We start from the raw sequence: 25511 nt of genomic DNA on the forward strand, positions 1-25511 counted from the left end.
GCTCAGTAGTTGCGGCCTGCAGGCTCAGTAGTTGTGGCTCACAGGCTCTAGAGCGCAGGCTCAGTAGTTGTGGTGCACGGGCTTAATTGCTCCGCGGCATGTGGGATCTTCCCGGACCAGGGCTCAAACCCGTGTCCCCTGCATTGGCAGGCAGATTCTTAACCACTGCACCACCAGGGAAGCCCTGTTAATTGTTTTTAGATGTTTGAACCCAAGTTTGATTATGGTTCTTTTAAAAAGATATGTAGAAACCAATATAAGGTCACATAGTTAAAGTTATGAAAAATAGGTTGAATGAAGTTGGATGGCTTATGTGAAATAATTCAAAGGGTACCTAAATTAAATTTCAGTGATGTGAAAGGGGTTTATACCAATCATTTATTATCTACTTTAATGAAGGATGAGAAAAGAAAAATACAGCTTTCAACAGGAGAAATTTATTTCAGATGAAAAGAAACACATTTTGAGGGTTAAGGGTGAAACAGGCATAGGAATATTCTAGGAAGTGAGGATGTTGACAGTCCATCTTTGAAGACCTTTTATGTAGAAAATAGGAAAATATTAGTTTAAAATATTTATTTCATTTAATAAAGACAACTGGCTTGGGTAAGACCTCTCAGCTATTTCCAGTTGTGATTATGTAATTGCCTACTTTTATTTAATGTACTTGCTAGTTTCAATGGGTCATATAGAATTAGTCACTTAATCTTTTAAAAATTTTTATATGTAAATAATAACATATTAAAAGTGTCTTATTTATTTATTTATTTGTTTATTTTAAGGTCCCAGAGAGCAAATGTGTGCATGTGTCTGTGTGCAGCGCATAAGTGTTGCACTTTGTCTTTCCCTCTCTTTTTTTAATAGTGCCTTATATAATGGGCTTACTTTTTAAAAATGAGATATACTTTTTAAAAGTGAGAGTTGATCTTACTTGGAATTTGAGATAAAACATTTCATTTTACCGGAACTATTTAAACTTTTCCCCATGATTTATATTCTCTCTAGAAAGTCATAGCAGCAGAGAGGAACCAGTGCCTTTGAGACTTCTGTCCCAAAGAAGAGGCTTTTGCCAGAAGATATTAGTAATTAGGAATGGTTTGGGGTCAGAGACAAATGAAGTCTCAATATTTTTTAATTAAACATTTTTATAATTAAAAAAATACGTTCCCTTAGTGAAAAATTCAGGGTATTAGGAAGTAATAGTCATCCATAATGCTGTCCTTGAGAGTCAATATTTATAATTTGCAGTAGTTCCTTCTAGGTTTTTTGTTCATTTGTCTATTTTTTGTTTCTGTCTTGGATAGGCATTAGGCAGAATAAAAGGCAGCCTCTCCCATGTTGGTACACATTTGGGATGTTGCGACCATGGTGTAGTGTTCTGGGTTGAATTTTACCCACCTCCCCAACCCCGCAAAAAAAAAGGTTTGTGGGGAATCTTAACCTCCAGTAACGTAGCATATGACCTTATTTAGAGATAGGGTCTTTACAGAGGTAATCAAGTTAAAATGCAGTCATTAGAGTGGGCCCTAATCCTATATAACTGATGTCCCTATAAAAAGGGGAAATTTGGAAACAGACAGACATGCATAGAGGGAAGATGATGTGAAGAGACACAGGGGAGGTAATGTGAAGATGGTCATCACTATGCCAAGGAAGGAGGCCTGAAACATATCCTTCCTTCACAGACTGCAGAAGGATACAACTCTGCTGACTCCTTGATCTCATACTTCTAGCCTGCAAAACTGTGGGACAATAAATTTGTTGTTTAAGCCACCTAGTTTGTGGTACTTATACAATATGGTATCAACTTGCGTTATAGCAACTTTATAATTACTTTATGTCTTGATTTTTAAAGTTTTCTTTTGTTTTATGCCTATGTTAGATATACTAAATTGTAAATTGTAAATTTTCTGAGATCTGGTTTATATTTCCCTATCTTTTCCGTCTCTATAGTATATCAAATAGGATATAAAAGATGTTTGCATGATACAAGTAGGCATGCTTTTAATGAAAAGAATTCATGTTATGTAGAAACAATACTATGTACAGTATAGAATTGGAGAGAAAGCAATCAATTTTAGGTGTTTTTCTTTTAGCTGAATGGTTATTTTATATTCTTGGAGTCTAATAGTTATACATACATGAAATATGTCATTAGAATTTTTATTTTAAAATTAGTATAGCAGTTTACAAGGAAATTGGGATAAAAAGAAAACAAGAAGACATTGTTCCATCCCTGAAGTACTACAACTGCTAACATTTTTGTTGTTTTTCTTTTATATTTTCACCTAATACAGAGAGCATGCTTGTTTGTATAATTATAATTGTGTGTGTTTGTGTATATAAATTTAGATTTTTTTTAGCTAACATATTACAAATATTTATTTCTTATTATACAGCCTTTGTCAAATTTAGAATGGATATGTAATATCCTATTTAACCGTGTATATAATGTAACTTTTCTATTTTTGGGTGTTTAGGTTGTTTCCAGTTGTTGACTATGACAGACATGCTGCAGAGAACATTTTAGTGCATGAATATGTTTCCATCATTAGGATTATTTTTTTGAAGCTAGACTTTTAAAAGTGAGACTTAGTTAAAATAACTGAATATTTTTTAAGACTTTAGATACATATTGAAATTTGCTTTACAAAAGGACTATACAGTTTTCAAAGGAATTATTATTTCTTACATATTCTAATTTGGAGCCAAATTTGCAGTATTTATTGATATTTATAGTAAGTTGTAATGGTTATTTTTTAGCTACAGTTTCCCATATTTTTGTTCTTAATTCTTTCATCTCTTGATTTTGGAGAAAATCCTTCATTTACTGTTACAGATGAGAAAAAGAGGTTTCTTTATAATTACTCCTGTAAGTCTTGACCACCAGATACCATAGAGTTGAGCTGGCGTATTGAGGGACCTTGTGCAATGGGGAATTCAGGTGAAGTGTGTGAGGTGATAATTTTGATTCTTGGCACATGCCTAGAAGTTCAGATCACCATATCTGAGATTTTGGTGCATTTAAGTTGGTTTCAGATTGGCTCTGCTACCCAGAGTGTCTGACATGGTGGGTAGTATGGGCAAATGATAATGCTTGTATTTGAGTAGTTGATAGTTTAAGGGTTACAAAATAGAATTATTATACACTGAAACAGAAGTTCAGTCACTGAATGCACAGGCCTGGAGATAGGGACTTTTGAGAGCTTGTTAGGTGTTTGGGACCTCAGCTCTAGGTTTTCTTTGCCCCTGACCTTCTGGCAAGGGGACTATAGTTAACTCAGGAAACCAATGCTGAATCCCATTTCCTGAACTAGTTATAAACCCAGTGAGGATTAGGAGGTAAAAGTTTACCTCCCTCCCCCGCTCCAGAATATCTGAATTAGAGCACAAAGCAGAAAGACATTCTTAATCTTACCTGCTAGTGGGACCTGAGTCCTTACTACTCTGCTAGGTTTGACCAGATTTAGCTCCAAGCCTGAGCTTTTGTTACCTGTACTGCTGAAGTTTGGAAAAGCAGGGATTCAACCATAGATAAGTTAAGTGTCTTGCCCAAGATCACATTATTAATTTGAGATGGTGTTAGAACTGGCATCTAGATCTTACGTTCACTTCTAATATAGTGTTTTCGGCTGTATAACACTGTCTTGAATGTTAAAATGAAGTGCAGCCTCATAGTTACTTCACGAAGTGTGATTATTGCCAGAAGACCTAAAAAATAACTTGCTACTTAGGGAAACATTCTTGAGTAGTTAGATGAATCTTGACATTATATAAATATAAAATTACATAAGAATTAAAAATAGGTATGGTTTTTATTATTTATTTTACTATGATTTTCATCCCAGGTAATTAACTTGCCACACTATATTGAACTTTTAGCAATATTAGAGTTCAATAAATGTTTGTGGAATGAATGCTGATACCTGAAATGGTAGTCAGAAGGGTTGGGCCTTTAAAAAAATTATGTATTTATATAATCTTGATCATGATGGGATCTATACTAAAGTGAAAATTAACTTGGTTTTTGAAGTGATCTGTAGTAGACTTCTTTTGCTGTTGCTCTTTTGAGTTGTCATAGCAATAATTAGTGAAACATAAAAGTGAGAACCAACTGTTGTCTTTATTTTATAAATAAGGAAATATACTCAAGAGGTTATGTGAGTGGAATATAGGGGCATGTTGGAAAATCATGCTTTTGGACATGATTTGTGTATTTAACAGATTTGGTTTTAGGAAAGGTCACTGATAACTGTGTGTGTGTGTGTGTGTGTGTGTGTGTGTGTGTGTGTGTGTGTGTGTGTGTGTGTGTATTTTCTGATTATAATGGTAAATATTCTCATTGCAGATCATTTTGAAAATATATGTGAAGAAGAAATTAAAAATTACCAGTAATCTCATTGCTCCATAGTAATCACTGTCAACACTTTGGTATTTATTAATGCCATTATTTATGTTCTGTATTCAAAGAGGTGTGGAAGCAAGACCACTGGACTGCAAATCAGGAAACCTGGATGTTCTACCTGTCTATTCCTATAGCTGTTGATTCCAATTGTAGGAGTTTCATGATATCAACTTTTTTTTTTAATCATGAAGGATTCCTTTTCTTACCTTCCCTTCTGTCTCATTTCTAATAAATAATTTTTATTAAATAAATATTACTTTGCTTTCCAGTGAGGTAAATAGTGTAACAGCATTGCATTTATCTATACCCAGTGAAGAATAAAGAAAGATGGTGTTTAGGTTAGGTCATACAGTTTTAATTCTGGGGAATATGGTATGTTAGATTTTTTTGAAGTATCAAAAGTAGGTTGAGCATTGCCCATTTGACTCTATAAAGGCCTATGGTCTCCATGAAGGGAGCAGCTGGAGTAGATAGTCTGTAATCGAATGCTTTTCAGGTTTAAAATGCTGTTACTGATTCCATTGCACATTGGTGTATGAACTCATTCTTCTTCTTATTCTCCAAATGGTAATTATTTTGCTTTCTAGACCAATAAGCTAATATACCAAAAACTCTTGCCTGTGCGTATAGTTATTTTAATATATTTGTGCTGTATAATGTAAATAATTTATGAGTTACACACATGATATCCCTCAAACTTATCATTATTTTGCCTAATAATCTGTTTTATGAAAAACTAAAGTTATTCTTTGTAATATTTTTACCAACCTTCTCCCAACCAAATATTAATAAAACTGTTATCAAAAAATCTTTTTACTTTTTAAGGTTCTCACTTTTGAGGCTGAGTACTCTAAAGCCGTTATTCAAAGTTGCATTCGTTGCTATAATTTCTGGCAGCATATCCATCTATTCTACTGTCAGATGCTTGTATGTTGTACTAACAGTGGCAAGTACTGACAGAAGGGTTTTCTAGTATCCTGCGAGTTTATATTTTCCTCCTTAGTGCCAATTCCAACTGACCTTATTATAATGAAACCAATGAGATACATCATGGTACCTTTTTCAGAGTGCCATTTGGCTTACTTTTACCCCTTTTTATGTAGACGCACTCCAGCTTCATGCTTATCAGATATTTTTCAGTGTAGATTTGATGAAGTCATGTGACTTAAAAAAGCACATCTCTTACCTTACTGTAGAATTAGAGCAATATTGTAAATACTTACTCTAACAAAAAACAAAACTCTAATAAAATTTAGTCCTGTATTTATTCTTCAAGAATTTCTTTATAAGAGTAACGTGTTAAAATGTTGTTTGATCATTGAGTGTTATTTAATCCATTTTTGAGTGTTTTCTCCATGGCCCAGAGATAACAAAACTATATGTAAAGTGGGTATACAAACTAAGTTTGCTATTTTAGTAATTTTAATTAATATTTTGATAATAAAGTAATATTCTAATTAATTTAATAGGTTTATTACTTTCATTTTTGTTAAGTTTAACACTTTAAAATGTGAGTATAGATTTGTGAGTACATTCAATAATTGAAATGATTTGTATTCACTTTGACTGAAATGCTATTTTGCTGGTAACACTACATACCTTGAGATTAATTCTAAGGCATGTTCTCACCTCTTCCAGTTCTGCGTGACATTCTCCTATGGGCACTGCCCAAGACGCAAACCTCTGTGAACAAGTTTCCTCTCCTGTAAACTTGGTGGAGTGCAGTGGTTCAGCATTTGGTCACCATTTATTGGGTGCTTACTTGCCAGGCACTATTATGAGTCAAAGCAATTAAACACATGGTTTTTACTCAGGTCACATTAATCTAGTTGTAGACAGATAATAAAACAATAATAATTACCGATTGATAAATGCTTTCATAAAGATAAGCACAAGGTATATGTGCTTAGGAAATGACACTAAATGGGGGATGTGGGTTAGAAAATGCTCTCCCTTAAGAAGCAACTCCTGAGCTGAATCCTGTCAGCCAGATCAAGTGGATTAAAAAGGACCTTTTTTAAGCATGTACAGAGACTTAGAGATGTGAGAAAACACGGCCTTTTCTTTCTTCGCCCTGTTTCTCCATCATTGGCTCCTTTTCCATAAAAAAATTTCTTTGAATTCCCACCCTTTCCCTCCAGTATTCTTTTACTTCACCTGAAATCTAAGTGCTTTTTCATTCTTTCAAGTCCAGTGTACCTCCAGATGAGCAAAGAACTTGGCATTCTCTAGATATTTTGCTTCCAGATCACTTTCTTTTTCATCACCTTCTTTCAACAATTCCTTCTCACCTTGAAATCTGTGCTATACCTGCTTTATCACAGTTGCTCCTATACTTATTGCCATTATCTGTTAACCTATAGAATATCCCTCGAGGACTTTTATCTCCTGGCTCACCATTTTCCTTTGTAACCTATCTTTTTCCTAAGCATCATGGGTACATTCACCTCACAGGTAAATGTCTCCCACGTAGCAGGCCTCCATTCCTGTTCCAACAACTTGTATTTTCATGCTACTTTAACAGCCAGCATATATGGCCAGACATCGGACTTTGGAATCACCAGAATGGTTGTTTTAAAAATCTTAATGTTATGATTACTTATTCTGATATCAACATACCTTTTCATGTTCCATTCCCAATAACCTGGATTTTGCCTTCATTGAAACATTTGGTGTCTTAAACTTCTTTTCTTCATTCTTCTTTCTACCACATTCAGAGCTGATTGAATACTGTTCCAGTTAGGCACATATGTGAGAATCTTTGGCTTATTTGACCTTGCGACTCTTATTGTTTTGATAATCCCATAACACATATATATGTATGGTGTCTATACTAGCTATGAGTGTGCCTGGTAGTGCTGGGCAGGGGGAGGGGTGGGGTGGAATCACATATCTTGATTGGGTTATTAGAAATGCATGTTCTTCAATCTTATCTGCCATCTTAAATGTCTCAATAATTTTTAAACGTTTTTAATTTTGGTTGTGTGTGCCCTCAGACTTTTTCTAATGCATAAGAAGACTTGTGATCAGATGTGCTGCTATAAAATAAATTTGGATATTATGCACTTGGTAATTATATTCTGTTCCTCATCCAATCCCCATTCTCAGTAATAAAATAATAACCATGAACCCACCCTCCAACTTGTGATCTAGAATAATACCAATCTCATTGAAACTCCCTGTGTGTTACTTCCCAATCCTGTTTTCCTCATCTTCCTTGGAGTAATTTTGTGACTATTATATTTATCATTCTGTGCCTTTTTACATGGTTTTAAAAAAATGTGTACCTCAGCCATTTGTTATTCAGTTATGATTTTTTAAAAATATACTTCATAAAAACGGAAGCCAAATATAGTGAATTTTTCTTATTTTTAAAAAATTCTCTATCATGGGCTTGAATTCACATTCATTTGACCATCTTCCTTAAACCTCACAATGAAACTGTGAGGTAGATACTATTATTATCCACACTTTACAGATGTGGAAACTGAGCACAGATGTATGTTTAAGTAATTTGCCTGAGATTATACATCCAGTAAGTGTCAGTGTCTAGATTTTAACCCAGGCAGTCTATCTCAAATTCCAAACTCTTAAACATTTATACAGTGCACTGTATAAATCATTATACAGTGATTTATAGTAATCAGGGCAATGCAAATTGAACTGTGATACCCGCCATCCATGGATATGTCTGTATCTGTTTTCGTTTTGCCTCTCTCTCTATTTACATATATCTAAAATACCAACAGATTATCTACAGAGGACTGAGAATCAGATGGATAGGACAGCACATTTCTTGTCAGCAACATTGGGATTCCGGAAGACAGTACTCCAGAACTCACTGATAAAGGGGGTAGGGGAAATAACTTTGAATCTAGAAATGTTTTATCCAGACAAATTAACATTTTATAATAGGATAGAAATAAAGACAATTTCCAGCATACAGGGACTTAGAAACTACCCTGTCCGTTGATCATTGCTGAAAGACTTAATTATGTACTCTAGCATGAGACGCAGTGAACCAAGATAAAATAGTGGGATGTAATGATGCACAAAGAAAGCAGTAAAACATGTGTTAAGCCTAAATATAATTGAAAAAAAATTACATGGGGGTTGGAAGAAGAAGTGTAGAGGAGAACAAAATAGTCATCTGTGGTTCTGGTCCTGTTTGAGGAAAGGTTAGATATACTTGCTAACACTAGATTTGGCTAGGAAAAAATTACTACTACTACTACTACTACTAATACCACCTACAATTCACTAACCATTTAGTATGTATTAGATACTTTGTAATCATTTTACAGGTATTATAAGAGGATATATATGTATACACACATATATATATATCTTGAATGTGAGCACACACTTGTGAAGGTGTGTAAGCAAGCCCTTCATGCCTTTATTTCCTCTGTTTTAATACAACCAGTGTTTTAATTGCGCATTCAATTCTCCATCAAACTATCACGCTGAGGAGGATATCTCTCTGCCCACTGTTGGACATTAGGGCTGTAGAGTATATTCTTTAGTCTGAAGAAATGACTGTGAGCTGTACAAATTGGGACCCTGTCCTTTTATTAGTCTTTATTTTGATTAATCTGAATAACCACTGTCCCAAGGTATTGCTCATCAGGGTTCTCATTGTAATCTCTGCCTTCTGACTTTAAATTTTTTTCCAAACCGGAGTAAATGGGGTGGATTTGTTTGGGGCCCTTTAATGTTGGGGGGCCAGCGGGGGTCTCTATCTCTTTATTACTCAAGAATTGAGTAATGAAATTCGTTGTTAAATCACAGCAAATTCGTTGTTAAATCACCACTCAGGTGGTGTTACACTGAGAAGTTACTTGCAAAACCATGAATTTAGTAAGTGGCAGAGTCAGGATTTGTTCCCAAATTGGCCCAACTCCAAGGATTTGTATCATGCTCAATTGTGGGTCAGTAAAAACCACTTTTTACTTAGCATTTAAAAATAAAACAGCGTTATAAAGCAGAAACTAACACATCATTGTAAAGCAATTATACTCCAATAAAGATGTAAAAAATAAATAAATAAAATAAAACAGCGATTATTTAGCCTCGTGTTAGTGAATTGTTCCTTTACTTCTTGGTTAAGTGTCATCCTTAATCAGTATCTCCTTAGACTCTATCACTTCCTTTAATTACCTTTTATTTTATATTCTGATTAGGAATTTGATAAATTTCCATGTTATGGGAAGAAGAGAAATTGTATAAGGAAGAGACTGCTTAGGATATTATGGAGTGGAACTAGAGGTACAAAGTTGAATGTCATTAGGTTTGCTCCTGATTCTGTACCTAAGGGATAGGTTATTTTCATGGAAGAATTGGCAGGAATTCTTTGATCAAACAGGCCAAAGGACTATAAAGTTGAAAACTCTAAAAATGTAAATATTATTTTAAACCTCATTTTAAATATGCAAATCTCACAAAACTATATTAAATACTTGTTTAATGGATATATAATAGTTTCAAATATTACAGTGCGTCCTGTATAGGTGCTGCTCATGGATTGGTCATTAAGACAAATGTGGGTCCTATCTTCAGGGAGCTTATAGTCTAGTGTTTATATATAACTCCTGATACCAAAAGTTATTATAGTTCCCCCCCACTTATTTTTTCCTCTGATTATAAAAATAAATGATTCTCATTTTAGAAAATTTATAGAATCAGAAAATATGTAAAGATAAAAAGAAAAGATTTTATAAGCCCACAACTCAGAGATACACTTTCAGAAACATTTTAATTTAGTTCCTTTTTTCTCTATGTAAATTTATTAGCACAGATGGAACATATGTCTCATGAGAAGAAAAGTTTACTTATTTGCTATATCTCATTTTTAATTTTCAGAGTCTTTTCTCTTTTTGTCTGAAGATTGTGTATATTATTCTTTTTTCTTCTGTGAATCACATTATGGATTTATTTACCAAATCTATAATTTTTCTGTTTTCTAACCCATGAAATTCTGCTTTAACATAATTTTTTTCCTCATAATTTACTCAGACTTGCTTTTTAAAAAATTTTCCCAACCTCTTGAGTTAAATGTTTGATTCATTTATTTTTTTGTTTTTGTTGCTTCCTAATGAAAGCCCTTTAAAGGAGGAATTTCTTCTCATTAGGATATAAACAGTCCTTTGGGAAGTCACATTCCTGTCCTGGTTTGTACTGCCAAAAACCTTTTTATCTCATGCAGCTTCTGTGAATTGTAGGAATCAAAGGTTGATGTTTTATTGTTCTAGTCACATATTTTTTTTATTTCTCTCAAACAGAAGTTTTGAATCAGTGAATCATCTCTTTATCTTTTACCTCATCAGGCAGTCTTTGCAATTTATTCAGTGCCTTACCTGCAGTCTTTTGAAAATGATTTTACCCCCTTTGAGTCTTTAGATTCTAAATTCTGTCCTTGCTATATGATAGACACCACAGCTGTTGCATACATCACAGTTGTCTTCTCAATAGAGGTTGTAATTCACTGTATCCTAGAACCAGAAGATTTTAGAGATTGTATAATTTTGGCCTAGGTGGAAACTGAGGCTCAGAGGAGAAATACCCTGAGGTACCTAGAATACTAAATGAATGTACTTCTGCCCATAGGTTTTAGCAGAGCTTTGATTTAAAAGCAGGGATCTAGGACTTCCCTGGTGGCCAGTGGTTAAGAATCCGCCTGCCAATGCAGGGGACACGGGTTTGATCCCTGGTCCAGGAATATCCCACATGCCTCGGAGCAACTAAGCCCGTGTGTCACAACTACTGAGCCCGCGCTCTAGAGCCCGAGAGCCACAGCTGCTGAAGCCCACGTGCCTAGAGCCTGTGCTCCGCAACAAGAGAAGCCACTGCAACGAGAAGCCCACGCACCGCAAGGAAGAGTGGCCCCCGCTCGCCACAACTAGAGAAAGCCCACGCTCAGCAATGAAGACCCAGTGCAGCCAAAAAAAAAAAAAAAAAGTAGCGATCTAGCTCTCTTCCATTTTACCAGTTCGGGCCTGATCATTATTTCTGTGTGAAGGATTTCAAATAATAAATTCAGATAACTCAGGTAATTCAGATATTGAAATATTAAATAAATAAGAATTCATTCAGTAAAAAGGTTGTAGAGAAACTGTTTATTATGATATAAGTGCTGTTGTAGAAAGATGAATTTGGCGGTGGTATTTAGTGGTAAGTTGAGGTAGGAAGATACTGTGAGGAGGCAACAAAGCAATGTTGAAACTGCTTGGTGTGGGAGCTAGGAAAAATGAAGAAGGTCTGAGTCTGAGATATGAGTAAGGAAGAAATACTAGGGCTTGACGTGAAAAAAGCAGAAGAGTCACAGGTAATGTGAAGGCATCAAGTGTTTATGACTGAGCCAAGAGAGTGATTTTATTTTAAGGAGATAGTTTTTAGTTTTTTTTAGTTTTTATTTTTGTTTATAAATTCATGATGTGTTGCGGAATGGATGATAGTCTTTTTCCAAGAAGTTGAAGTTTTGAGGGGTGTGTTTCATGTTATATATATATATATATATATATATATATATATATATATATATATGCATTCTGTTGTAGCTGAAAGTCAACTCTTAGGTTTAGTTAAAACTTTGTTTTTCTTGCATTGTTTTAATTTTCCGTACATTATATAGATTCTGTGCCATTTCCATTGGAAGGAAATTGTAAAGGTGCTTTCCAGTTTTGGCAATTATGAATAAAGCTGCTATAAACATCTGTGTGCAGACTTTTGTGGACAAAATCTGTGTGGACATACGTTTTTCACTCCTTTGAGTATTATATACTAAGGAGCACAGTTGCTGGATTGTATGGTAAAAGTATGTTTAATTTTGTAAGAAACCACCAAACTGTCTTCCAAAGTGGCTGTACCATTTTCATTCCCACCAGCAAACAATGAGAGTTTCTGTTGCTCCATATCCTCAGCAGCACTTGATGTTATCAGTGTTCTAGATTTTGGCCATTCTAATAGGTGTGTAGTGGTATCTCATTCTTGCTTTAATTTGCATTTCTCCAGTGACGTGGGATGTGGAGCATCTTCTTATATCCTTCTTTGCCATGTGTATATCTTCTTCAGTAAGGTGTCTGTTAAGATCTTTAGTATTTGTTTCCTTTTCATGTTCAGTGTTTTCTCTAGAGTATACAATATGCATTAACTTACTCTCTACCTTCAAATAATATACTACTTCAAGTATAGGTTAAGAATCTTTTAGAAGTATACTTATATCTCTCCTTTCTTGTCCTCTGTGATCTTGCTGTCATTGGTTTTACTTTCATATGTGTTATAAATCCCTTAATGCATTGTTATTTTTGCTTTAGATAGTTATCTTTTAAAGAATTTTCAAAATGAGATAAAACAGTCTTTTGCATTTAACAACAGTCTTGATTTTGGCACTCTTCAATTTTTTTGTGTCATTTCAAATTTCCAGCTGGTATCATTTTCCTTCTGCTGGAAGAACTTAATTTAACACTCCGTATGGTAAAAGTCTGCGGGCAGCAGATTCTCTCAGCTTTCATTTGTCTGCAGAAGTCTCTACTTTGTTTTTATTTATGAAATAGAGTTTTCATTGTGAGGCTAGGAGTTAGAATTTAAAAGCATATAGTGGTTTGGCAATTAACACATTTAGTTTTCCTTCAGATGTCAGTTGGCTCCTAGTAGCCAGGTGGATTTGTCATATATGTTTGGTATAGTCATATAAAGCAATTATAAAGCTGGTTATACTTGCTTTTGATAAAGTGCAAGTTGTTTAAAATATATTTTAAAGAAGGCACTTATTGTATGATAGCTATTCCCTTTGTTTCCTCCTCCCTTCCGTAGAGTTTTTATGGATGGTATTTACAGCAGCGTTTGTTATACTCTTGGGTATAGTTATTCCTCTACCACAGAAAGATTGTCAATATAAATTACTTGTAGAGAAGACTTGTGTAAAAGAAATAGGAAAACAACCCATTAATTTTCTATTTTTCTTGCCTTGGTTTGTTGGCTCAGTTTAGGATCATTAGCTTATTATGTTCATGTCCAAATTATAAAGTTTTCCTGTTATTTACTGAACACTTATCTAAAAGTCATTTATTACATATGCTAATGTTTAACATCAGATTTTGAAGGTTAGATGACTGGTGGCAGTACATATTTATGTCTTGTGGGTGATCTCTCTGGTAATGATATACTTCTTAATTCTTTATGATATTGACAAGACAAATTCTGATGCTGACACTAGCTTAGGGACCTTGGGCAGTTTACTTAACTTATGCTAACCTCAATTTCCTTGTTTGAGATACTCATCTCCCAGAGTTATGAGATATTAAATGAGGCTATATGCATAAATTATGCAACATAGAATTAATGTTCACAAAATGGTGGTTCTTAATTATCATGTTTTCACTTTTTTGTTTCTTTGTAAAATTACACACAGTTATAGCTTTATATTGAAGATCTATTCTTTAGAAATTAATAATTCAAGAGCTTTATAATTAGATTATATCTGCTTCTATAAGTAATTTGATTGGCTAACAGTAGAAGACATCTGTGAAGTAATAGAAAGCAAAACATAAGCTGGAAGACAGAATAGAGGAAGGAGATAAGACAAAAGCAGTTGTCAAATTTTGAACACAAAATTAATTTTTTCTTTTGATGGGCCATTCTTCCTTGTTTCTTTGTGTGTCTCATAATTTTTTGTTGAAATTTGGGCATTCTGAATATTGTAATGTGGAAACTCTGGAAATTCTGTTCTTTTCCCTACTCTTGAGTTTGTAGTTGCTATTGTGTGTTATTATTGCTGTTTGCTTAGTAGCTTTTCTAAATTATATTCTGTATTCTGTATAAGATCTGTAATCTCTGCCACTTTTGGCCATTGAAGGCTTTGTTCTGTTAGTTTGATGGGCAGCGGATGTTTTGACAGAGCTACCTTAAATGCCTGGAGCCAAGGAAGGGAAAAAAAGGAAAAGAAAATGCTCTTCCCCATCTTTTGCTCTGTGCTGGAGACTTCTTCAGTGTTTGGTCAGGCTGTTTACATCACTGCTTTAGCTTTTACTTCCTACTTGTGTAGAGCCTAAAGGTCAGCTACAAATGAAAGCTTAGGGACTTCGTAGACCTTTTCTGAATGTGCGACCTGCCCTGGGCATGCATGTGGATTTCTGGATTACCCAGTATACATGAAAGCTTTTGAAAGACCTTATACCCACATTTATCTCCTTTCCCCACGTCTTCCTTCCCAGGCTTCCAGGTCTGTCTACCGCTTGCCCCAAGTGTTGGCTTGCCTCAGGTGCTGCAGCTAATACATGTGCCTTTAAAGGCTTTCAGCAAAAGTGTTCTAGCTCTAGGAACCTTCTGAGTTGAGTGAAGCAAAGAAAATTCTTTGTGTCTATCCTTGAGGGAGCTGCCAGTCAGGTTCAGACCTACAACTACAGTTCTTTGAGAATAAGGTCCCTAGTGCTTCCTTTGGAACTAGCAACCCTCACCACCATTGCAGGCTGGCGTTCTCATGACTGTTGCCAATCTGAGGGATTGAAGGTGGGACGTACCCCGCAAAACAGTAGCTTCTTCCTCACCAAGTCTTTCCTTGGTTGTTGTACATTTTTGACTTGATTGCAGAAATCTTCAGAAGTTTATTCTGCCAGTTTTTGCTAGATCATTAGTTTTTTAGGGAGGACATAGCTGCCCACTCTGGTGTTTTTTGGTGACATCACTCCCATTCTTTTTCAAAGGAAGATATTGTAATTGATTTCACTTGAAAATAGTTAGAAACTGGAAGTATATTTAAGCCTGATTTTAACAACTAAAAATTGTGTGTAGTGTACTTAGTCCCTTACTTAGACAATAACATGTCTCCCGAATTTTACCTGTGAAACCTTACATATTTTTAAAGTGGTAATAGAAGAAAAAAATAACGCAACCAAGGGCTATAAACAAGAATGAGGAAACATTTTCTTTGGCTTTGTGGTCATCTCTGGAACTTTAGAAAAGTTATATGGCATTAAGAGCAATTCATTGCTAAAAGAGAAAAGTAGAGTATGGTAGAAAGTCTTTGGCTTACAACCTGATGATGGACCATGAATTTGTGAAGCTCTCCTGCCAGCCTACTTACCTCCCTTCTGTCCTCTCATCCTGCCATCTTCCCATTCCATGTTAAATATTGAATAATTTTCCTGGGTTTGTCAGTGTGCTAGTGATGTAGATATGGTTGATAGTTAGAAATGGTCCTTACCCTTACAAAGCTTACTGTAAACTGGGGGTGGAAAGAAATCTGTAAACATCTAGGATATCCTGAAATGATTGCTGTGATGTGGATGGGTTGTAATGCGAGTTCAGAGAAAGACAGTGTTTGTAGTTACTAGGAAGACTTTCTGGATTAAGTGGTATCTAAACTGATATTTGGAGGTTTAATGGAAGTTAAAATTAGGGGTTGGGAGAGAACCCTATTTCATGCATAGGGAGTAACATTATAAAGAGTTTTAGATGAAGTGAGAGATGGCATTGTGGAAATGTTTTTTATGACAGTAGCTAGGGAATGGAAAGTAGAGGAAGCTGAATGTGGGGTGTTGAACTGGGGCTTTATAAGCAATGTTATCTAGTTTAGAGTTTATCCACAGATTTGCAAAGATTTGCAAAGAAATCCAACTGGTTAATAATTATCCAGTTTGATTTAGTCTAATGTACACTGAATTATTCCATATGATCCTAACTAATAATCTAAGATTTCAAAATAAAGATATTTAAAACTCTGTACTTAAAAAATAAAAGATACTTAAATTGCTAGTAATTATAAACCTTAGTACTTTCAGAAGATAATACATTTCCAGGCCAGCATTTGATATTCTAAATTTTTATACAGTAATTTTTATACTTTTATGTAAATAAAACTTAGTTCATTAAAAAGGCTCACCTATATTTATTTTATTCACTTATGACAGATTCTTGAGTAGGAAGGGCCATTGTGGACCGCTTTTCTTGAATGCCAATACCTTTTAGAATTTTAAGGAGAAGGCCTGGAGGAAAAGAAAACCCTTAACTGTGCAAATAGAGTGTCATATTGACACATTCGGATTTACAGGAAGTCTCAATTCATTTATAAATCTCATTTGTACTATGGTAACAGTGATTTTAGGTTTTTTTTTTTTTTTTTGGTTTAGCTTTCTAGCCTGTCATGTCAATTTTTTTGCTTTTTAAAATGTTTTCCTGTGAGTTTCCTTTTTTAGTGTTTATTGCTGATTTTCCTGTAATTGAGCCTTCAAAGTCTTAGACATTCTTACTGAAATAATTTATTTAAATAACTTTAAATAAACTGGTTGTTTTCCTTTATTGTGATTTACTACCTCTTGATGTTTCATTTCTTACCCACGGAAATCATTTTGTCTTCCCTCATTTTACCCATACACTGTTCTCAAAACACTAATTTCTTAATAGAGCTACTATGACACGTCCCATCTCTATTTTTTAAGTTTACACTCTTGACTTCATAGCAAGTTGTTTCGGTACATTTTCTAGTCTAGATTAGAATCCTGGATCTGCTACTTACTCATGTGTGACTTTGGTTATGTTGCCTAACCTCATTTATCTTCAGTTTCCCTCTCTGAAGACAACTATGCCTTTTCCTCATAGAGTTGTTAGGGAATTGTTTAAATAATAAAGACTGACTGTTTCTAGTTTTTCTTGTATGCTTTAGTTGATAAATATTGAACTGTTCATTACAAGTGAGGAATAAATATTTCCCTAATCTTGGAATGATATTTCTGCAAGCAGTTAGCCTCCTTAATACTAATGTATTAAAAATTATAATAGGAGTTAGAAAGACCATCCAAAAACATAGGTCCACTCTGTTCTAACGTTTATAATAAATGTTTTTTACAGCTTCTGGCAGTGAAATCAGGGAGCCATAACTGTGCTCTTTTGTAATTAAATGATGTATAGAAAGGGACATTGTTTTTTTAACTGTGAAAGATAGAGCCTTAGGCTTCACAAAATAGCTTGATTGTTAGAATTACACATTATAATTGTTAATTCCTTTAAAAGCAGACTATTTTTTGTTACCACTGAGCCCATTTCTGTTATTTACTCATTTGATAATGGTTCTTGGGTAGACCAGATTCTACTTAAGCATTTACAACTCATTAAGGAGATTAGTCTAAAAAATTCTTCAGTGTTCTTCCATTTTAGTGTATACTGATTCTTACAGAGATTTATTCTGAGTCTTATAGACTTAAACTTTGGTATCTACTTCTTTTAGTTCAGGCAGTAAGTTGTCATTGTTTTTCAAATCTGTTTATTTCTCTGTGGTTCACTTCGGGAGAACCTCTTCTAAGTTACTAATCATGGGTTTACAAGTTTCATAGTGGTGACCCAAGTCAATTGGATATATGAATATGAAAAAGTAAGCAATTCTTGGTGAGACCATGGCACGGTGAAATTGAGTTGGCTTTGCTAGATCTACAAGTAATATCTAAGAGTACACGATCTACAATAATTTAGCTTTTCCTGGAAATATAAGGTTTACACTGGCTGTTTCATGGTACTTTATAAGTATGTGATCAGATGACTACAATTTTTAGCTCAAAGTTGGGGTAAGAGAACTGGTAATAGCTAACGTTAACTCCTTAACTGGATGCTAACTATATGCCTGACTTTGTTACTAAGTGCTTATAACCCAATTACTTTATTTATTTAATCTTTACAACAACCCTATTAGGTAGGAACTTTTATTCCCATATTGTAGATGAAGTGACAGGCTTAGAGAAGTAGCGTCATTAAAGTGAGTGGTGCAGCTAAAATCAGAATCCAGGAAGTCTGAATTAGAGCCAATCTCGTAACCATTCCCATAGCTATTTTTGTTAATAAACCAGAAATAGTAGGAGGAGTTGAAGTCATTTCACACATAGAAGTAAACCCAACCTTTAACCAGAGAGAATATCTAGGTCAGTAAAAGGTTGGAAGTTACCATAAGGGCTAGTTTCTTATAAAGTTGAATTTTGAAACTGTTACAGAGAAAATATATATACAGAGTATAATATTTTACAATTTGAGAATATTTTGTTTTTAAATTCTTGAATTCTAGAACTTTTAAAATATTCGCTTCTTTGTCATTAGTTGCTGTGAGAATTAAGTTATTTACTATATGTAAAGCACTTAGAATAATACTAAATGGTATGTGAGGTTAGGTGGTGGTATTATTATTACCATTATTTTCAAATTTATATTATACAGTGTGCTCATCCATCCATATTAATGAACACGTTTCATTGATGGAAAATTAATTTGACTTCTTGAATCTAATCTCTAGCCCCTGTCTGAACCTAATTTATGTCTTCTTTTATACTTTATGTAATTTATAAGCCAAATGCAACCTTTTTTGGAATAAAGTAGAACATACGTAAATACATATAGAGATCTTTATTTCTAGAATTTAGCACTGTTAGTGCATGGACTTTTTCTTGTCCACAGATATACTTCTAGTTCTTAGAACAGTAAGTTCTAGTCTTTAATAAATAAAATATTTGTTGAATGAATAAATGAATGAATGACTTCACATTTGTCACACATTTTATATATGGCTATTATTTTCTGCCTAAATTTTCCATTCTCTAGATCAAAAAGATACCCAGTTTGTTAATGTTCTTCCTTAAGAATGGTACTTATTACTGAATAAACTAATTAATGTGAGATTTGATCCATAGAGAATAGGAGTATCATTGTATCTTTTATTACATGTGTATTTGTCTATTGCTGTAGTAAAGTACCATTTGGGAGGAGGACTACTACTTTTGACTCACTTGGCATAATGCCACAAGTCAAATATGCTGCCATTAAATCAGCTTTCTTTCCCAGTTCACATGTTTTTTTAAAAAAATACTACTAGATATTAGGTATTTCTCGTGTAAACATTTTTAACATTAATTCTGTTATTTCAACATTTACTGTAAGTTTGCTAATCTAGTTTCATGTTTCTTCATATTTTATAAATGGAGATTAGACCCACCTATTCTTTTTCATTTACATCTATTTTATTTGTCAGTCTAGTAATATAAAAGGAAATGAATTTTCATGTCTTAAAATTTATCCTTAGTGATCTCTGCATCTTCTAGTAATTTTCACTTTTCAAAGCCAAAATCTTTTTAAGGGAATTTGCCCAGAATCCCACCTCTTAGTCATTTGCTCTATTTTACTCTATTTTTCTAGATTTGAAATCACCTTTTCAAATTGAAAAAAAAAAATTAGACTTCTCTTTGCTAGTTTTAATTTTTACAGCACCTTTCGCTTATCTGTAGTGAAATTTTCATCAAAATTAATTTCAGGCTAGAAGACTTGAAATTTCTTAAAGTAGCTAATACTTTCTTGCTAGCTTTGCTGTTCTATGTGTAACCTCTCACATTATCATTGGTGCTTTTTTTTCTGTTTATTTTTAGCTGGTTGGTGGAGAGTTTGACTTGGAGATGAACTTTATTATCCAGGATGCTGAGAGTATAACATGCATGACAGAGCTTTTGGAACACTGTGATGTCACATGTCAAGCAGAAATATGGAGCATGTTTACAGCCATCCTACGAAAAAGTGTTCGGAATTTACAGACTAGTACAGAAGTTGGGCTAATTGAGCAAGTATTGCTGAAAATGAGTGCTGTAGATGACATGATAGCAGGTATGGGATTATCTGACAGGAAAGTATAATTTAAATGTTTATAAAGATTCATATACTTCTCTTTATATTCTATAGGTTATATAGTTTTGTTGAAGCTACCTTGTTTTAAAATAGATAAGTAGAAATGTATGGGAAATTTGCCTTTTATGTTAAGGGGAAACCTGAAGAATGAAAGATGACTTCTGTATTAGACAAAAATAATTACTATTTTGGTTTTCCAGGTTTTAGAAAATCTCAGTAATGTGGAATAAATGCTATGAAATCTATCAGAAAAATAAACAGTACATTTCTATGTAGAACTTAATTAATAAACCTTTATATAATTAAAATATCACAATACATATTATATTTCTATAAAATTAGCACTTTATTAAAAGTTCTGTGAACTCCATGTTCTCCAATCTGACATATATGGTACTATGACAGGAGGTGCTAAAAGCCTTTGGACAAGCAGGCTGTAGTTTTTGGAAGTGTCGATTTTACTTTGATATTTTTTTGGAGGAACTTTTGTGTTAAAATAAATGCAGATATATTGTTAACTAGAACATACTATTTGCATGAAATTTCAAGATAAAAATAATAATTTGGTGTTATGTGTTATTTCAAATAATAATTTTCATATCTGTAATTCTTCACTGTCAATCCTTTACCCACCTGCAAGTCCATTCTCCTCTGTAGTTAGATGCACTTCAGTAGAAGTGTTTTGAAAGATGGTCCCAGAGCAACAGTTATTCCCAGAAAATAAGGAATTTGAAATGTTGATTCTCTTAAGCCATGAATCTTCCGTATAACTTTCTTCTGACATGAAAAGGTTTCATAATTCTAAAAGTGCTAGTATAATTCCTCACAATATATGATCAATATCTGATCCTTAAAAATAGTTCAACACCAGAAAATCCTCTATAATATTTTGATCTATGCATAATTAATTTTAATACCAGTAGAACAAAACATTAAACAAGAAAAAATAGAATGAAGAATAAAGATCAGTGCTTTTTAAATTTAAGCAATATTTTGAAATTTTTGTTTTTCTTATAGAGTATATTAAAATCATTTCTAATTGCTTTTGAGGTGGCATCTATCTCTATTTAGAATGATGTAGTATTCTCTATATTGGTTACTAATGGTTAACTTCATGAAAAATGAGAATCAAAATTAAAACATCTTTTTGATGAAAATATGGTACCATCTGCAAATTTTAGCATTAACAGGAATTTATATGTATAAACTTACATGTACACATGTTGTATAGAACATCATGTGATCTTTGAATCCTCATATCTGGATTTAAGCCCTTAAAATTCTTTTTCTTTTCTTTTTTTCTTTTTTTTTTTTTGTAAATAAAGTGCACTTTATAGAATGCACTTTAGAAAATGAGCCACAATTACGAACATACTAGCTTACTGTACATAATTCATGAGCACTGAGAAGTAAGCTGATAGTAAGCATGATAGTACCACAGAGCTTTTTACATTTTCTGTTATACAAAGCTTCTTAATTCCCTTATCCTTTATTCTCATTAATGATAATGTGGATAACTCAAATTTTTCACTTTTTGTTATTTAAGTGATGAATAAGTGCTAGAAAAATACCTCTACCTTACTTTTCCGTAGAGAAATTAAAATTTAGATGACATACTAATGAAGCACCAGTAACCACCAAAGCACTACTAAGTTTTCACTCTGAGTGTTTTGTAGCATGCTAAGTTCAAAGAAGTTCTTTTCATTTAATAATATGAAGATATCATATTAGAAGGTGGTTAAACATCTATACTAAATTGATAAGAGAATTTCATAGTCTTAGTATTTTTTCTCCTTTAAAAATCTCGTATAGAAAAGACCTTTTTTAATAGACCTTTTAAAATTTTATAATAAAATTAAAAACTGAGGTGCTTGGCTATCTTATCTGTATAATAAATAAGAAATCTTAATAATTATGTAATTAAATACAAATGTAATAGGTCACTTTTTGTGACATACATAGGAGATGAGATAAAGTTTTGGAAATAGAATTCTTTTAAAATAGTATTTGTAGGCATACCTTTAAGAAATCTTCTATGAAGGTTCTGTCATTGCAGCTAATTGCTTAAAAATGCTTTATATTAACTTAGGATTTTAAAGTGCTTGGTTTTTATCTAGAATTTTTTTCTTAGAAACAGATATTCTGACTAATATGTAGTAACTATGAACATTTTTATTACTTGAATGATGAATGGTCTTTCATTAAAAGATATCTCTTTAAAATGGCATATCCACAGTCACAGGTTTATCGTAGAGATTGCTTACTTATAATGGTGTTAAGTAAGAATAAGTCAGTTCTTTTTTGATGAAAATAGCCATATTAAATTTCTAATTTGAAATACATAATAAATATTTTTAAAGTCTCAAAGTTCAACTAACTAATCTATGATATTGGATAATGTATAGTACATGTCAATAATTATTTCAACTTATCCTAACCTCACCTATTTTATTAATTGATGATAAATTGTTTATAATGTATATGTGTATTTATTGTAATAACTTGCGTAGTATCTTTAATTCTTAGGACGTGCTTTAGAAATTGAGAAAATGAAGTATAAGTATTTAGATGTTTAATTTCTTGCAAAAAATGATTGATAGAGGTACTATTACAATGTCTAGAGATGAGAAAGTAATCAGAGACAAGAGATTAAATGTATAATTTTTTCTTATTATCTGGTGAGCTGGTGTGTCTCTTATATGAACATAAACACATTATCATAATAGATATCACTAGTCAGATGTTCAAATGGTACTTCTATTTAGAGACTAGTAAGTAAGAGTGAGGGCTCTGGAGCCATACTGCCTAGGTTTGAATTTTGACTACCACTTAGTAGAGTGCGTTCTTGGGCAGTGTGATTAAGTTATCTATGCTTCACTTTCCTCATTTTTAGAAGGGGATAATAATAATACTTACCTCATAGGCTTGTTAGGAGGATTTGTGAAGTTAATGCATGTAAACCACTTGGAATAATGCCAGGCAAGGAGTGAATGCCCCAAATTGTTGTTAATGGGCCAAGGACTATTTCAAGAATGTACTTTATTAAGAGTAGATAATTCTAAAAGAAAATGTGGTTAACCATCACTTTTTCATTTGAAAATAACAAATTTACAATGTTAAATCATTGTACCGTTGCATTTTTTTGCCTACTTTTCCCAGCATATAGCAGATTCGTGTGTGTGTGTGCCCGTATGTGTGTGCATTCTGAGAATTTATAAAATCCATTTTATATAATTTTTCAAAGAGAACTTAATTGAAATGGTAATTCTGATGGGAAGAAAATCCTAAAATTCAAATATAATTTTTTGCTTATCTGATGAGTTAAAAATTTTTAATTAGAACGGCTATTCATGAGGACATTTAGCTATAATACATATCCATATATATGTAGAAATGACAAGCTAACTTTTGCTCTTTCAAAAAGTATATTTACCTTGACAGATGGCAGCTCATGACTAGAGTTCAGAATAACTTTATTTTCCTTTGAAGATCTTCTAGTTGATATGTTGGGGGTTCTTGCCAGCTACAGCATCACTGTCAAGGAGTTGAAGCTTTTGTTCAGCATGCTTCGAGGAGAAAGTGGAATCTGGGTAAGCCGTGGTCAGAGGGAAAAGTATTCAATATCAGTGCATTAATACTTAATGTTCAACAGTTCGTCTCTAGAGAGCTATAAACTTGAATTTGTAACGGAAATTGTTCCTCTTAAAGAGTTTATTAAATGATTTAAAATTAATTTTCTTTCAAGTTAGAAAACATTCTGGTGGTTAAGGTGATATATTAGGTATTTTTGTTAAACTTGAACAGTGACATTTCTTTTTCTTGTTTCCTTAGCCAAGACATGCAGTAAAATTATTATCAGTTCTTAATCAGATGCCACAAAGACATGGTCCTGATACTTTTTTCAATTTCCCCGGTTGTAGTGCTGCGGTAAGTTTTAAATACATATGTTTGTTTTTATTTCTTTTAAGTCAACTCTGTGAAGGTATAATTTACATACAGTAAAATTCCCCAATTTAAAAAGTACAGTTTGTTGAGTTTTGAATAGTCCTGTAACCACCACGACAGTCATGATTTAGAACAATTCTGTCACCCACCAAAATTCCCTTGTGTCTCTTTGAAGTCTGTTCCCTCTCCCTAGGCTGTCCCTTGCAACCTTTGATTTATTTTGTGTTTGTATAATTCTATCTTTTCTAGAGTTTCATATAAATAAAATCATATAGTATGTAGTCTTTTCCGCCAGACTTCTTTTACTTACCATAATGCTTTTGAGATTATCCATGTTGTAGTTTATCAGTAATTCTATTCCTTTTTATTCTGAGTAGTATTACATTTTATGGATATACCGCAGTTTATCCATTCACTAGTTGATGGACTTTTGGGTTTTCAGTTTTTGGTTATTGTAAATAAAACTGCTAGGTCTTGAATAAAGGTCTTCTGCAGGTATGTATTTTTATCTCTTGAGTAAATACGAAAGAGTGAGGTTGCTAGTTTTTATGTTAAGTATGTATTTCATTTCATGATAAACATGCAAATTGCTTTTTCTGTAGTGGAAAATTTTGCATCCCCATCAGCAGTGTATGAAAATCCCAGTTGATCTGCATCCTAGACATTGTGTCTTTTTAATTTGAAGCATGTAAATGGTTATGTAATGGCACCTCATTGTAGTTTTAATTTTGTGTTGCCCTTATGACTGATGTTGAACATTTTTCATGTGTTTATTAGCCATTCTTAAACCTTTTGTGATGTTTGTGTTCAAATCTTCTGTTCACTTAAAAAAATGTGATTGTCTTGTTATCTTAAGAGTTCATTATATATTTGGGGTGTAAGTTAATTTGGAAATGTGTTTGTCAAACATTTCTCCCAGTCTGATGCTTGTCTTCTTATTTTCTTAACAATATTTCTTGAAGTACAAAAGATTTTAATTTTGATGGAGTTCAATTAAAATTTTCTTTCTTTTATGACACATAATTTTGTAATCTAAGAAATCGGTGTAAACCAAGGTCACAGGATTTTTTTCTCTTATGCATCCTACTGAAAGTTGTGTTTTTTTACCTCTTATGTTTAGGTCTGTGATCCTTTTGTATAAATTTTAAAAATATGATGTGAGGGAAGGTTGGAGGTTAAGTTTTCTTTGTTTAACATGTGACTATCAAATTGTTTCAAAGCCATTTGTTGAAGAGACAGTTCTTTTCACATTGGATTGTGTTGGCACCTTTCTTGAAAACTATCTGGCCGTGTTTGTGTGGATCTAGTTCTGAGTACTCCAATTCATGGGACACAATATAGCTCTCCTTTTATTTCATTTTCTTTGATGTTTCAGTGTTTTGCAGTTTTCAGCATGCCAGTCTTAAACATCTTTTGTTAAATTAATTCACAAATATTCCATATTGCTTTATGCTAGTATATAAAAATGCAAATTTTTTGGTATATTGACCTTATATCCTGAGACCTTGCTGAACTC

At 33.2% G+C, this 25511-nt stretch overlaps 1 protein-coding gene across 6 annotated transcripts in view; it reads left to right on the forward strand.

Moving 5' to 3' along the window:
• Positions 1 to 25511, forward strand: part of NBEA (neurobeachin) — a 623898-nt gene that overhangs the window by 29610 nt on the left and 568777 nt on the right. For all 6 annotated transcript variants that reach the window (XM_033843595.2, XM_073795053.1, XM_019936759.3 and 3 more), the window contains exons 2-4: positions 19798 to 20029; positions 23540 to 23640; positions 23882 to 23977. In XM_033843595.2, coding sequence (XP_033699486.1) covers positions 19798 to 20029; positions 23540 to 23640; positions 23882 to 23977 — 429 coding nt within the window. The remainder of the gene's footprint in view (positions 1 to 19797; positions 20030 to 23539; positions 23641 to 23881; positions 23978 to 25511) is intronic.

This window comes from Tursiops truncatus, chromosome 18 (genome assembly GCF_011762595.2).
Source record: "Tursiops truncatus isolate mTurTru1 chromosome 18, mTurTru1.mat.Y, whole genome shotgun sequence".
NCBI lineage: Eukaryota > Metazoa > Chordata > Mammalia > Artiodactyla > Delphinidae > Tursiops > Tursiops truncatus.